This window comes from Syngnathus leptorhynchus, chromosome 17 (assembly GCF_054491065.1).
Source record: "Syngnathus leptorhynchus isolate UIUO chromosome 17, UIUO_Slep, whole genome shotgun sequence".
Taxonomy (NCBI): Eukaryota; Metazoa; Chordata; class Actinopteri; order Syngnathiformes; family Syngnathidae; genus Syngnathus; species Syngnathus leptorhynchus.
The window spans coordinates 5860263-5876282 of NC_141211.1; the positions used below are offsets into that span (position 1 = coordinate 5860263).

The 16020-nt window shown below is 41.9% G+C and overlaps 1 protein-coding gene across 1 annotated transcript in view; it reads left to right on the forward strand.

Moving 5' to 3' along the window:
• ncam1a (neural cell adhesion molecule 1a) overlaps positions 1–15023 on the forward strand; it is an 88403-nt gene extending 73380 nt beyond the window's left edge. The window contains exons 13-23 of the mRNA XM_085935713.1: positions 307–474; positions 1783–1908; positions 2806–2820; positions 3519–3566; positions 4064–4066; positions 5175–5299; positions 5416–5596; positions 9876–10077; positions 10161–10277; positions 10682–11017; positions 11979–15023. Of these exons, the coding sequence (XP_085791839.1) occupies positions 307–474; positions 1783–1908; positions 2806–2820; positions 3519–3566; positions 4064–4066; positions 5175–5299; positions 5416–5596; positions 9876–10077; positions 10161–10277; positions 10682–11017; positions 11979–12087 (1430 nt within the window). The 3' untranslated portion in view covers positions 12088–15023. The remainder of the gene's footprint in view (positions 1–306; positions 475–1782; positions 1909–2805; positions 2821–3518; positions 3567–4063; positions 4067–5174; positions 5300–5415; positions 5597–9875; positions 10078–10160; positions 10278–10681; positions 11018–11978) is intronic.
• Positions 15024–16020: the final 997 nt, after the last annotated feature.

The window sequence follows — 16020 nt, forward strand, 5'->3', positions numbered from 1 at the left end:
CAAAAATGTACCTGAATGTTAACCTTTTTGACCCTTGACCCTTTTGCCAACTATCTGTTTCCTTGACATGACACAGATACGGAATGTGGTTGATGCTGAGATGTTGTCACCTTAGGAGCGCTTATCAGCGCCACAATGGAAGCCAGACACTCTGTGTATAATAATAGTTCCCAAAGTCAGCTCTCGGGTGTTAAGTTTTAATACTCGACCCCGTCTCTTCCATGTTAATGTTCTGTACATTCAAAACCGACCCGGATTGGAGGTACAAAGTCGACCCAGTGTTGATCCCGAAGTTTTCCATTGCAGAAGTGCCATCGTCGCCAGAGATCCAACAGCTTGAGCCTTTCTCCAGCTCGGCTGTGGTGGAGTTTGACGAGCCTGTCTCATTCGGAGGTGTGCCCATCATAAAATATCGGGTAGAATGGCGCTTGGACGGCCAGGATTGGACCGGGAGGGACTACGAGGCCACAGAAGGTGAAACAAATCATTTTGATCGTTTAAATGACAATACGTAAGCGCAAGCGTGGTTGCTAGGCAACACCGATCAACGCTCGCTCACATTTCTGTCGACGCATATGCTCTCAACTACGGTCAGACGGAACCTGATGCGAACCACACAGTCAACGCTTCCCTTCCATCAACTTTTTTGCGGATAAACAAAAATTCTGATTCTTTGACGTGAAGGGAGGGGCAGATACCGCTTGAGCTATCACCGGGAGCTAATCCAAACATGACAGAGCTGCACGCGGCCCGACGTCTGGCCGAGAGCGAGCCTGAGATGACAGTCGGCTTCGGGCCCCAGATAATAGCCCCGTCCCGTCGAGACGCAGTGGCGCTGACATGTCTGGATGCTTCCTGTCCCGTTTGCCGCATGGGGCGTATCTGTCAGCGGCTTTGCTTGCCGTCTGCTGTCATCTCACGGTCCGAGAGCCGCCTGTCATGTAAACTGATGCGCGAAGGGATGCACTTTGCATTTCCCTGTCACATGTGCTCAACATTCGTCGGTAAATTCAGGAATAAGAAAAAAAAAGGTCAGCCCTTTAATTAAATAAATAAAGCCCCGCCCGGTTGGCGCTTAACAGTCATAAAACCCACTTTGGGTGAAGAAAAGGCTGGCCAAAACAGACATAAAAGCCGAGAGCTGCATTTGCGTCAACTCTTGTCACGTCCCTAAAAATTGTACTTGTAAAACTTTTACCAGAACAGACAGTTCCAATAACAAAATAAATTCTCTAGAGATCAGCTATTATTGGCCCACACTGATTTAAGTTCCCTCTGATCCCATTTTTGACCCAAAACAGCAGCACCTACTGTGGAAAAAATTCTTCACTTTTGTGAGATGAACCAAGGTGTATTGTTAGTGCTGGCATGCTCTTGCTGATAAAAAGCAGGACTGCCATCACATGTTTAAAAAAAGTACTGCCACATGTTGACATGGAGGCCAGATCCCACACAAGAAACGCTTCATCAAACGCTTCAAAACTGACATACCTCCCTTCTTTAAGTGTCTCAGTCAAACCTCATGAAAGCATGATTCCAAATTTGAAAGTCAAAATCATCTTTGCCTCTTGGCCGAATGAATTGCACACTGTATAAAAAAACACTCGCTTGACTGTTAACAATAAGTAGACTGATGCTAACCCCTCCTGTGTCAATAATGTGCTTCTCGTTATTTTGTCGTCGGAGCATTTTCCCGCAGGCAAACGAACTTCGTCGAAAACATTTCATGATGGTTGCTATTGGAAGTTTGTTGCATTTCAATGCCAATTTTTTCTTCGACAGACTTGAACCTGGTCACCATTGGAGGCCTGACGCCTGACACCAACTACGAGGTCAAGATGTCCGCCATCAACGGCAAAGGCAAAGGCGAGAGCAGCGCCGTGGTCAAATTCAAGACCGGACCCATCCGTACGTACCTCCAAAATCATGAAAGCCTTTTGAAAATGGACTGAAGCTTTCACCACACCACACATTGAATCTAAAAGTATTCAAAGAGAATGTTGTTGTTCACAAAGTCACGTGCGGCACGAGGTTTAGTCATCTCATTCGCTGTGTCGGCTCGAGATGAGCCTTTGATGACCTTTCCGATCAATTATTTGATAAGGTTGTGTGCCTGTCCATGAATCTCTTTATCGCGAGACTGCTGTAATTGTTTTGTCTTACGAGCTAAATGAAACCAAATGAATTACGCCTACTTTACTGTTTGTGTTTGCGTTGTCGCTAGCAAGTTTAATTACAATGGCTTAGCATATTTACGCTAACAGTAGCACTTATTCACTTAGTGCAAAACAAAAACAACCACGACCGCAAAAACAAACACAATTGACAAGTCGCTCTTGGTTTGTTTGGCTTAATCTACAGTCATTTCCATTTATAATGCGAAAACTACCATCATATATTTGTCTTTGTATCGATGGGCGCTAACACGTATCTATAGCGCACACATACAGCCACCCACACGGATCTCTTTTAATATATTGATCCACGAATGAGTTTTCCCAGGCCCTCTTCAGGGCTCATAAATAAATCTTGGACTCTGTTTTAAATCCATACCAGACCTCCCTCCATCCGTCCGTCCGTCCATCCGCTCGTCTCCTCGACACCTTGCTTACTTTACGAGATTTTCCCACCCTTTTGCGGTAATGCCGAGTAAAGAGCATCCCGCTCCGAGTCATCCTCCCAAAAGCCTCTTTTGGGAGTATTCTCATTTTCATTATTTCTGTTTCTTCTTTGTTTTTGTTTGTTTGTGTCCGTCTCTTTTCCGGTTTGTTTTCCGTCTCTTATGTTTTCCATCGGAGCTCTCAGGCCTTTTATTCACACGTAAGTTTCCCATCTCTGTCTGTCCGTTCGCTTTCTTTTCCCCGCTTTTGAACAAAGTCTTTTTTTTTTCTTCAAATGGCATTCCGTTCCTTTTCTCTAAAGGCCGTGCGCTAGATTGAATCCGGAGTTTAGCTTGTATTTCTCCCCTTTAACATCTCTTCCTGTCGTTCAGTAAATTGCAAATTGGGCTTGAGTGAGGTCGTTAAATGAGGTACATGCTACTGGGAACCGAGGTGTATTATCATAAGGAAATCAATGAGGTACTTACTGGTCGTAATGTTAAAGGCCGGACATCTTTGCATTTAAATCTCCCCCGTAAGGATTACGCTTTAAAGAGCTCCAAGTCCCACAAATCTTTCTTGCGCTTGTTAGCACTGGAAGGAGTGCACTTATATTTTGAATCCTTTTAATGTTATATTTATTCCGATGAGATGCACGTTTGGTTGGATGAAAGTCCGAGGCTGCATGGTACAAAAAGTGGCCTAGCCTTTATCAATTCCCGCCAAGCGTTGCACATGTGGCTACCGAAAATGTTAAAGGTTGTTTGTAAGTTATTTGTCGTTTATTAATTGGTGGATTTTGCTATTTTTTTGTTTTGTTGCGATTTCATATGAGCTACAATGTGCTAATAGATGCTTAAAGTACAAGATTATCTGTCGCAGTGTAGCAAATGGACAATGTCTTCCACCATTTTTCAGCATCATCAGAGGCTCCGCCCCTTATCGTTACCACCGTTACGGTGCTTAGTGAGTATGCCACCTTGCTCGTTACTGTTTGCTTGCTAACTAGTTTCGCGTTGGTTTGGAAAGTTGTCTTAGCATCAAATGGGCCGGTATAGTGGTGGATTTACTAACTGCATATTTGAAACGTGTGGCATGGAATTTATGCATTATTATTCCAATCCAATTGAGCATATTTCCTCAAACAATGGTCGTTGAATTAAGAGCATTTGCGCAAGTCACCAGAACAGTCCTTCTTAATTTATTTTAAGCTTTTATTTAAGCTTCATTTGTGCTGAAAAAAATATTTTGTGTGTGTGTGTGTGTGTGTGTGTGTTCATTATGTGTGCAACATTGTTTTTGTTTTTTACGTTAACATTTTCATCATTTCCATAAATGTTTTCCTTTTTGTACTCCCCCTCCCTCCCATGCCCCGCCCCCGTATTGACCACGTCGACCAATCATGTGACTTTGACATGTGGCTCTTGCATGGTGCTGATGATGTCTACATCACCGTCCAACAGAAGGTAACATTTGTTCATTATTTGCAGACCGTTAAGGAGCACATTTTGGTCGACGAGGCCATTTCAGCGTCATTTGTAATCGCTCATTCACGTCTAACATTTGATTACTTGATAGATCATCACTGCATCGACTATTTTTGTCACGATTTTAGAGTGAGAGTGTGACCTTGATAAAAGTGAAATTTTTTTTCAGGTTGCGTTAGCTCTTTCAAAGCAGACGTTATTTATTTATTCATGTATTTATTTATTGCTGTTTTATTAATGTTTCTCATTTGAATTTGCCGCACAATGACGATACATATATATATATATATATATATATATATATATATATATATATATATATATATATATATATATATATATATATATATATATATATATATATATATATATATATATATGCAATGTATTTGATTATTTATGTAGGAACACAATTACCCCATTGTGCCCACCCCGCCCAATAAGCCTTAATTGTTTACATTATTATTAATTTCCTATTCCTTGCGAACCGTATTTGATTGGACGGCCAATGACGCCATTGCTGCATGCAAGTTGATGCCTTGTTCCTCTTCTTCCTCTTCTATTTTGATTCTCACGGTAAACCCTGTTTGTGTGTCATCACTGCCATGTCTTATCCATCCCCATAAATCACAAAAATATGTTTCAGAATGAGTGCCTACAGGACCGTTTACACGGTGCCCCGAGCACCATGCACCTTTTTCTCTTCTTCGTCTTCTATTACCTTCACAATTTTCTTTGTCACTTTGAGCCTCACAAAACAACACCAACAAAAGAAGCTAAGTGCAACATGACTTCTGGACAACAATGCTGCCCGCCGCCCTTTTGAGCCGCTTCGCTAACATTCCCGTCATGCTAACCGGAACGCGCACCCTTGAATTTAAAGTGTCACTAACACCGATATTGCATTTCCTAATCATTTTCGAGCGGCTGTTTATTAACCGCCATAGACAAACATTCCAATATTGATCCGATGTGAGGTGGAGGCTTGCAATTTAGGACATTTCAAGTGAGATTGAGACTTTTATATTAAGTGTGACATTTATTCAGGCTTAATGAGCATCTGTTTACTCTCATTTACTCTTCATAGGGGAACCCAGCCCCCCGAAATTGGAGGCCATGGTTCAAAATCAGGGCAACGCTCTTAAGGTCAACTGGATCAAGCAGGACGACGGCGGCTCCCCCATTACGCATTACCTGGTCCGATACAAGGCCGTAAGTCTTTTCCAGTTGCCTCGTTTCAACTATTTTGCAGCATTCATGCAAATCTATCACGTTTTCCTTTTTCGAGTGAGCCAACTGCTAGAAAATGTTCCTGCTTACTTCCTCAGAAGCACGTGTCAGACTGGAAACCCGAGATCCGCATGCCGCGCAGCAGCGAGTACGTGGTGTTGAGTGGACTGGACTGGAATACCGAGTATGAGGTCCGGATTGTGGCGGTCAACCAGAAGGGCAAATCCGAGCCTGGCATCTTGTCCTTTAGGACGGCCTCAGAACCCACCACCATGCCAGGTACGCTAGTCTTTATGCCTCGCTCAAGACACACACACACAAACGCAGTAGGCATTGATTTGGCGTAGGGCTTTTATTATTTGCATTTTTTTAACACCATGGCCAACGCCCTTACCTTTTATTTTTTATTAAACATCGGACGAATCAGCCCTCTATTAGGGATAAGGCCTATTTTTATTATTATTATTATTATTATTATTATTATTATTATTATTTCAATTTTTTTAATGGTATGGCTATTCCTATATAATTGCTCTGGGTATTTGTTTTATTTACATAAGTGCATTTATAATATCATGCTATATTTCCTCCAAATGTCTCTTAAATGTAAAATATTTTTGGCTGGTCAGTAGTTGAATTGCTGATCAATATGAAAGAACATGCTTTCACAATTAACATTTGAGCAGCACCGCTACTGAATTAAAAATACGATGATGACATCATGCAGGGGTACCGAATATATTGTCTGTGGAGGTTATATGTAGAGCATAGTGTTTGGGTTGGTATTTAGAATGCAGATTCTTCACCTATACCTTCACCAAAGAGAAGTGGATTTGCATTTCAGAAGGCACCTCACGGTGGCTTGGCTAAGCGAGATAACCACTGAGTAAATAGCGCAAGAAGGTTTTCCCAACTGCAGCGCTCGGCATCACGCTAATCTACAGTCGCATCATCCAGGCAGGCTCAGCCAGCGATATAGCGAGAACATTTTTTTTATTCTCCATTAAAGGCTCTCCTCCAGCAGTCACGGTGTTGCTGTTGCGCAATAATGTTGACGTTGGTCCACTTCCCCGCCACAATAGAAACGTCTTGACAAAAACAAAACAAAAATTTCGCCCATCCTCACCCCAAAGTCTTTTATTTTTCTTCATTTCTATGGGAAGAGCTTTTCATGTCATTGCCTCGTTTCAAAACAATCTGGCTTTTTTTGGACTCATCAAAGAGCAAATATGGACCATGATGAAAAAAAATATATATAATGGCATATTGAATCTCAATTACAATATTGAATTAGCTTTTCTAGTCTTTTCACCATGGCCCCACTCTTTCTACTCATGCTTGCCATAAACCATCTGCCTTGCTAACTAACATGCTATGGCTTCTTTCTTTTTTTTTACTCCTTAAATCTCTTCTAACCTTTCAGGGTTTGTATTTCTGTATTTCTGACTTTGTTTTTTTTCCTATTTCTCCCCCCCCCCCCCCCCTTTCTCTTCACTCCTCTCCCCCCCTTGTTGTTTCCACCCTCTTCTCGTTGTGTCTCTTGTCTTGTCTTTGTCTTGTCCTGTTCGGGGGGCAATGGTGGTGGGGGGGTCGGGTCACCTGTGGACGTTTGTCATCTGCACCCATCACTGGTGTTTCTTGTACTTTTGTGGCACTTGAATTGCGGCCTTTTGGAAATCTCTGCAGCGACGCTGGGTTGCCATTGCGCAACGTACAGTTTGGCAGCTCTTCTGCTCTCCGCCTCGCTGGCTGCGCTCCGGCTCTGGTAAAACTGATTTCATCCGAAGAGAAGGGAGGAAAGGAAAATCCGTTTGTTGGCTTTGACAAAGACCCCCACCTCCCCCTTTCACGCTTTTATGCCTTTTTGAGCCTTGCGCAGCCACAAACAAGATTGAAACAAGATGACGAGTCCAAGATGTTGCTTTTCCGATGATTATTATTATTATGACAGGGTGCTACTCTGTACGTGCATCACTTTTCTTTGGCGGGATTATGAGTTGGCTGATTCTTTTTTTTTTTTTCTGTTCTGTTTTCTTGTTGTACTGTATATGAATATATGGAAGGACTTTTCAGGGGTGTCCAAAGTGCTTCCAATTATGGCCCCTTTGCTTATATTTTTAACTAGCCCATCATTGCAAAAACGTTAAAATCATTTTTTGCTTTGTCTCATCTAGAATGTTTAGCTGGAAACCTTTTTTTTTCTATCAATTACACAATCGTGTAATAAGTTCAATTGCTCCCGCATGTTTACTAAACGTTTTGGACACCCCTGGTCCAAAGTTGGGGATGGGCATAAGAATGGATTTATTGACCATTAGCAATCCTGTCGCTATTGATCGTGGCTTCAACATTTTGCAGTCTTAAATTGGGAAGTTAATCTGCAACCACAAAATGGCAGCTCACATCAAAACAGGAATGAAAAAAAAAGTTTTAAAAGCATTTCCCCTCTTCTGGAATGCCCATCCCTCGTTGCTTTTATGTTGCAAGTCGGATAACGGGTGGCGTTGAGTTAGGAATACGTAACACATTCATAATGCCTTAAAGTGAACTTGAGAGTCACATGATTGTGTGATTGTGCAGTAGTTGGACTGGAGGCTTTTCTCCTCTTGGCCTGAGAGCATGAAGAGAGCATGACGCATAGCGCCCCCCCCCACTCTCCCCCACCCTCTGGTCAAGCATTATGAATGTGTTTAAAGCAGGAGGAATACACTCCAAATTAGAACATGAAATCAATTCTACTGCACTTATTTGTTCTCCCCACATTTTGACAAAAACGCCTTGAAAGAAGAAAAGGAGAATGGAATTTGTGTGTACATAATCTTTCCAGAAAATGAAATCCCAGAAATCAGCTGTTATTTTCACTCGTTTTGTCTTTATACAAGAAATGTCTCGGGGGGTCGAAAATCCGTGCATCGCTATCAAAAAGATGAAAAGGAGCATCGTTTTGGATTATGTGAAATGTTTTTTGGTTTGAAGACATTTTTGTAAGTACATATCTGTGTGTGTTTCAATGTAAGCGTTGTTGGGGTGGTGGAAATAAAGTGTGTCTGTTTTTCTTTCACCAAAGAAATTTGATTTTTGTCAGCTGGAGTGTAGAATGCGTCCGTCAAAGTTGATGACAAAAAAACACAAAGGTTTTTTTTTGTGTGTGTCAGGCAGCATTATTTTATGTATTTATGTTATTGTTCCCCCTGGGTTATGCTGACAAGCAATTAGCTGCGCGAGGGCACACGATACAAAAATGCATATGACAACTGAGCGCTTGCGAAACGCGTGTACATTTTTCCTTTAATCAAACAGATGTGCCCAGTGATTGTTTCCTCAGCCTCGCTAATTAAAACATGGCACCCGCTAATGAAAGGGGGGGGGGGGTTCGGGCATCTGCATCCCTCCGGATGCTCATCAATCATTTACCGCCGGTTTTCTTTGACGGTTTGATGCGGTAAAAACCACGTCGGCGGTTGTCATCCCTTGTGGTCAAGGTGACACGGGCCTCCAAACTACGACGGCTTGCCTGAAAAATCGTTGCTTATTTTTTCTCTTGGAATTTGTTCATGTGCATTTTTCCACTCAAACTCCAAAATTAAAATCGCTCTACGTAAAATCACCTTCGTAGCCGGAAGACAAACTTGGCTCGGCAATAGCATTTGGGTCTTTTGTCTGCTGTACTCGTCCTTACGTCTTTCTGCATGCGAGTCGTTTTCCTTCTTGGTTTCCACACTCTGTCTGTCCTCTCTCCAGGTCTCCTTCCTCGGTGAGAGGACGTCGCGTGGCTCAGGTCCACCTGGAAAGTCGCCTGACGTCCTCCCAGCCGTCTCCTCTATCCGCTGTCACTCATTTTATCGTTGGGCCATCCTGTCTTTCCATACACTCAACTTTCCTTGGTTCAAATCTGCTGGGGGTTCATTAACATTCAAAATGATGTCAAACCAGCCCGTTGGACTACCTGGATAGAAGTAGTGAAAGGGAAATCATTAGCTGTCACTCCAAGGCGTCGTCCAGTCATGTAGAGCGTCATCTTAGTGCTGTATCGATTGCTTTTTTGGCAAAAGGGTTTCAGCGCAGCTGAGGCTTATCGCATGCCGCTAGCCGACAAGCGCCGTGAAGAGAAATGTCTGCGTCGTCTATCGTGACACTTCCTGATTTATGCTCCCCCCGACAACTAAGTGCTACACCGCCGCCGCCACCTCTATTTCTGAACGTACACCGCATGATTTATTGCAGCTGTTAAAATGTAAATGAAACGTGTTGAGGGGGGAGCATTGTTGTGTATTTACCAGGCAATGCAAAGCGAGGCCTCGGCGTCCAATTAGAAATCAATTGAGCATGTGTTGCCGGAAAATGTATTTGGAGGAAAAGTGGAAAAGAGGTGTTATCACTCATGGTGACAGTAGCGTAGGCCATGTAAATCGTTAGCCACCGCCATGCCGGTGACCTTCCTTAAAGGCATTCTGCAAATAGAATAAAGCCCCGGCATTGATCAAGCCAAAATAATTTATGAATGATTGACAGAATTTCTCACCGGTCCTTCCCCCCCCCCCCCCCCTCACCTTTCCAGGTGCCTCAGGCTCCGGCCTGAGCACGGGCGCCATCGTGGGGATCCTCATCGTGGTCTTCTTCGTGCTGCTGGTGGCCATGGACGTCACTTGCTACTTCCTCAACAAGTGCGGCATCCTCATGTGCATCGCCATCAACTTCTGCGGGAAGGCCGGCCCGGGAGCCAAGAGCAAGGACATCGAGGAGGGCAAGGCTGCCTTCACGTGAGTCCTGAAAAAAAAAAAAATTAAGCTAGAGGTACTATAGAAAAAGAAGGCTGACCAGCTCTTGTTTCTTGTACCAACAGGAAGGATGAGTCCAAGGAGCCCATTGTGGAGGTGAGAACGGAGGAAGAGGCAACACAGAACCAAGAGGGAGTCGGACCCACCGAGCCAAATGAGACCACGCCTCTGACAGAACCTGAGTGAGTATAAACCTTGACTTGGTGATCGCCATCTTGGTATTCTGACTGTCTGCTGTATGTTTTTCATATGTTTGATAAAAGTTAATACACAGTTAAAAAATAAAAATAAAGGAAAAGACTTTTTAAACAATTTTTAAACAACAATTCAGGAATATTTTGCACAAAATGAAATTAGCTTTATCATCGTCGCCCCTGACATTTTGCTTCATTTTTTTTTCGCCCTACAAGCTGTTTCTGGCTTGTTTTTTTCCTCCTCACATTTGGATTGTGTTGATCTTTGTGTTTGACTGCAGCACAGTATGGCTCACTCACCCCAAACTCTCCCTCCTCTTCCCCCTTCTTTATTTTCTCACCTTTCTGCCGGTGCTACCATCCTCCACCTTTAACCCCCCCCTCCGAAACAGGCCCGCTGCCGCCGATGCCGCCGATGCCGCCTCCCCAGCAGCACCGCTTCTTCCCAATGCTACTAATTCACTCGCCGAGAGCTTTAGTCCGCCCAAAGACAACCCCCTGAAAAGCAGCCCGTCCACACAGTCGGGCAAGGTCGAAAGCCAGACCCCACTGGTCGACCTGAGCGACACGCCTAAAGCCGTCCCCGTCTCGGAGCCAGTCAGGGCCAACGGCGAGGGTCCGCAGAAGCACTGTGAGGTCCCCAACAGACCCCTGACTCAAATCGATGGCTCGACTAAGGACGCACCTCACTCCCCCAGCAGAGATGCCACCACACACACCCAAACTGAGTATGAATGTCTGCACGATGTATATTTAATATAGATATGTGTGTGTGGGTGTACGTGTGTGCGTGCATGCGTGTGTACGTTTAAGTGTAAGCATACATCAAACACATGTATTATTATTTTTTTCAGCTTTCTATGACCCCAACTAACATTCTGAAATTTTGTTTTATTAGAGTTGAATTTATGTCATAATGCGAACCGGTGCCAAATGAATTGCGCTATGCTAATTACCCTATGCTAATTAAACCAAAGGTTTGTTTGAAAACCACTTTCAGGCATTACATATAAAACAATCCATTGAAAAAAAAAAAAGGTCTTGCTTTTCCAATATTGTTGGAGGGTCTAAGATGGTCCTGAGTGCAATGGTGGGCTGCCCCCTACATGTTCAAATTGAAAGTAAACCTTGATTTGGATCAGTATTCATCTGCCAGATATGGCTTTTCTATCTGGCTTCATTTCTGCAAACAAGTAAGGATATATATTGAATGAAAGCCTGTAATTAATCTTAAATGGCTATATTTTTAGAACCCTTTCAAGCTATTTTCGAGGCACATTATTCCCAACAGAATGCTGACCTCATTTTTCTTTTTTTTTTCCTCTCTTCTTAATCCGACAGAGTTCCGCGTCAGCTGTTATTTTCAGCTTTTCTCCAAGCGTAGGCCAACAACAAGGGCATTCTAACGGCGTGTCGGTCCAGACGGCTCGCTAATCCTCTTGTTCGTTTGTGTAGTTTACGTTGTAGGTCAGCTCTTTTTGCCTTTCATTGCGTCTCCCGTGTCTTCATTTGCACGGCGGCCGTCATGGCCGCCGCTGTCATTCCGATGCATGGCCCCGCCCGGGATCGGCGGCCTGATCCCATTATGTGTGAAACTCGCTTCCGAAAGGAGGGCGAGAGTAACCCAATTTACCTCAAAAGGCTTTGACAAAAGCTAACAGAAGCCCCCCTTGTGTTGTGTCTTTGCAGCAGCAAAACCAAGGACGACGTCAAGACAGAGGCCAACAACACCGCGGCCGAAGTGAAGACGGTCCCCAACGAGGCGCCCCAGACCAACGGCAACGAGAGCAAAGCGTAATGGGGAAGACCGGGAGGGGTTTGGGCTTGGCTTTTGAGGCTCTGAGCAGGTGGGGAGGGGGGTGTGGGGGGTGGGTTAAGGGTCACAGTCACTGAAACCTTGACTAAATTTTCACACGGCGAGCCCCGTCGTCCCAACGGTAAAGGAAAACGGTAAAGCAGTCACAAAACGGGGCGGGACGTCTTGTCTTTTAGTGTCTTTGGGCCAACAAAATGTAAAGACTTTGATGCACATGCCTTATTGCATTTAAAAGAAACATTTTTAGTCTACTGTCCTCTGGCAACATATACTCCATATGTGGGTGCCACGCTGGAATGGGGCCTTAGAGAGAAAGTAAAAAATTTTACAGGAATTAGATCAGTTTTACAAAAGTAACATTGGGAATCTTAAATAAATCTATGCCATTGTAGTTTACAGGAAAGAAAAATATCTTATGAAAAGTAGTATTCATTTTCACACAAAATTCTTGCAACATTAACAATTTTCAGCATTGAAAAAAAAAAATTTGTTCAATTTTTCTCGTATTATTACGACCTAAATTTCGTAACATTGCGACTTTCTCCTCTGGTGTTTCTGTGTTTTCACAATCATTTACTATTCACTTTTTCTCTTCTACGTGGCTCTCTAATGCTCCTCTGTACCATCTCAAATACGAACGGATTTGACTCTGTTGGACTGTAGCTTTATTTCACGGATAACTGCCTTCAAGTAAAAAAAAACAAAAAACAAAAAAACATTGTCGCATTGGCACCGTTTGTGTGACTTGGCCCTTTTGTTGTTGTGTTCATGAATTAATATGCGGGACATCATTGCCTATTTAGCTTTTTTTTGTCAAGTGTTTGTCAGATTTAGCCATTCTGTTAGCATGCCATTTTTTGAGTTGCGTTTTTTTTGCAAAGTTACTGTATTTCTGTACATGTTGCTGTCATTGGGTTATTATTGTGATAATGTTATTGTATGATTTTTTTTTCGAGGATTCCATCAAAATATGACTCCAGTCTAAAATTATATTACGGAAAACCTTTTACGATGACACTCGCCGTTCACTTTCCGACGTTGGAATAATACAACCATTTTTTTCCATTTTTGTCGTTTTTATCGCATGAGCCTCGACCGCCAATTTGTCTTCTGGTTCCAAACTTAAATTTTCTTGGGTTATCTCCACTGACGCACGCTATTAACGTTTGCTAATTTCGTTATTTGTCATTTTTCTACATGACTGCAGTGATGCGACATGTATTTTATGATTAGGTGGTTGACAAAATCTTTACATACAGTGTATTGTTTTTAAAAGCCACTAACACGCGAAGTGATCTGTTATGACATATTTGATCAATTTTAAACAAAAACAAATTATTTTTAAAAAAATAAAACCAGCTATATTTAGTTATACACTAGAGAGCAGTGAAATCCCATTTTTTTAACTTGATCTATAGGTACCATTTTAATTTAAAACATTAAAAACAAACAAATACATTTCAATGAAAAGCTCCATTTTCTACATTTAATTTTTGTAATGCGTTTTATTTTGTTTTCCAACAACAAAAAACAAACAAGCAAACAAAGACAGTGTTTATTAAAAATGGGAACAAAAGTAGTGGCATATCTAAAAAAAAATAGCATCACGTCATAAGAAAACAGACAAGACAAAAATTTGGTTTGACATTGCTGAAAGGGAAATTGCTATCAATGTGCACAGTTTAAAGCTACGAACAACCACCCCAAAAAAAACGTTTTGGTTGTTTTTGGACAAGAAAAATTCTTGGTTTCAATAGATTGCAAATCATCACATGACAAAATTTGTAAATTGCTCTTTGCGTGCAAACAGTGTTTGTTGTCATCTTTAACTAATTACATTTTGTAATTAAAACTATTTATTGAATATAAACAATAGCTAGCATAATTATCAACAAGCGCACAAACAAATTGGAGAAAAAAAAATGTTTTGGACCAGAAAAAAAAAAAAAATTGAGATGCGTGGTTTTGATCAACAGCAACGAAACACGTTATCGCAAAAAAAATTGGCTGGAAACTGAGTGTCTCCAAAAACTGTTAGCTTAGCCGTGCTATTCAATGGGCTGTCAGGCCTTTTCCTGTGCGCACTCCACCTGTGTTTGGCCTTGTAAAAACATTTTGGTTTTTGTAAATGAGTATTTGTTATTTTGTACAGAGTTGCTCCTTCTCAGACTGCAACTGTGAATGTGCAAGTCCATTGTGGCTTTTGCTTTCCCTACACACACACGCACACACCCTCCTTCATAGAATTAGCATTTTTAGCATACGTAGCCATGCATTCCACACTCGTAGACGTGAGCAAACTGGAAACGACACAGTGCCTTTGAATACGACCACAATTACGTGCATTTCTCGCCATCTTTTATTTTTAGTTAATTTAATATTTGTTGACCTTCTTAAAATAATAGATGCATCTTGTATATGTGATGGGTTTTTGACACTGTTCTATGTCAAAGGTGAGTTCTTTCAGGTCTTTCTTTTTTCCAACTATACATTTACTGCATTACACTTAGAGGTGTATCTGAAGAAATTACAATATTGTGGAAAATTGACTTTATTTCAGTAGTTCAATATAAAAAAAAATCAGCGAAAAAGACCATTGAAAGCCTTTCAGACACAACCATTACTTTTTTCCGTAAATAAATGTACATCGGGTCAATTTAAGTGACTCTGAACAGGACCAAGATGCAATGCTCATTTCTGCTCAGGTCTCTTTTTTTTTTTAATCTTCTCAACTTTTGTCCAGCATGTACGTAAAAAACTAGGAAGCGATATTATTATCATTGCAGCCAGGCTTCATCTGTGTGTTTGTATTCATAGTCTTGGTTATGGCCAAGCCTTGTGTCATTTGTCTCCCGAGTGGCTCATTTTCGCTTCACATAAGCTCTGAAATGTCAATGAAGGAAATAAAAGAAAATGAATTAAAATAATGAAAAAAAAACAAATGATTCATTTATATATGCATGCATTTTGTGCGGTGATTTGTTTGTTTGTTTATTGTAAGCAAAATTGGGCAATATACAAGTAGATTGTCCTTGTGGTGTAATTATACTTGTCGACCACCAACAGGCAGCAGAATTCCTAATTTCCCCCCAAACTGAACACTTCCTAATCCAAAACGAAATTATTAAAATTATTATAAAATAAAATCAAAAGGTTATATACCATTATGAATGTGCTCCAAATGAACTCAATGATGCTCACCCAATATAAACAACGTGAACGTGGATTGACCCTATGACGTGTTGTGCGACTGCGCATGGGAGCGACTGCCTTTTTTTTTTTTTTATTAAAATAAAAATGTAATTCTCCAGTTTCCCCAAAAGATGGCAGCCTAATTCAATCTAACGCGTGGACCTGCACAAATTCTTTCGGGAAAAGTTGAATAAGATTTGAATGAAGAGAAGAAAATTGAACATATACGCGCCCACTGGTCACTTTATTAGGTACACGCGCACAATCTTGACAACTGTTGCCTTAACCAGGTGTAATATTTTGAAATTCAGCAGGTGTGTCTGTGCAGTGTGTGCATGTACAGTGTGTATTTATGGATAGATGTCCTAAAATATTTCTATATATGCTTCTCACTCCCTTTGGTGTACATTTTGCTCTATCTTGAGTGGGCGTGAAAAGTAATCAGATTTCAGTTGTATTCTTTCTTCCTTTCTTGTTGGTATTTGCCACCAGCCTCCACCTCTGCACACAGCAGATTAGTGGGGTCCTTTACCGAGCCCTCCCCCCCAACTCTCCTAAACAATGGTCCAGTGTGGTCCGAGACTGATTCTTGGCGCAGATAAGCCAACTGGCCCACTCGGCAGGCCCGCGTGCTTTGGGGTCTGACCTTTAGATGTTGCAGGAGACTTTTTTTTCTTTTTAAAACTAGTCATATGTGACTTGAAATTGAGGGGATTACAGTCT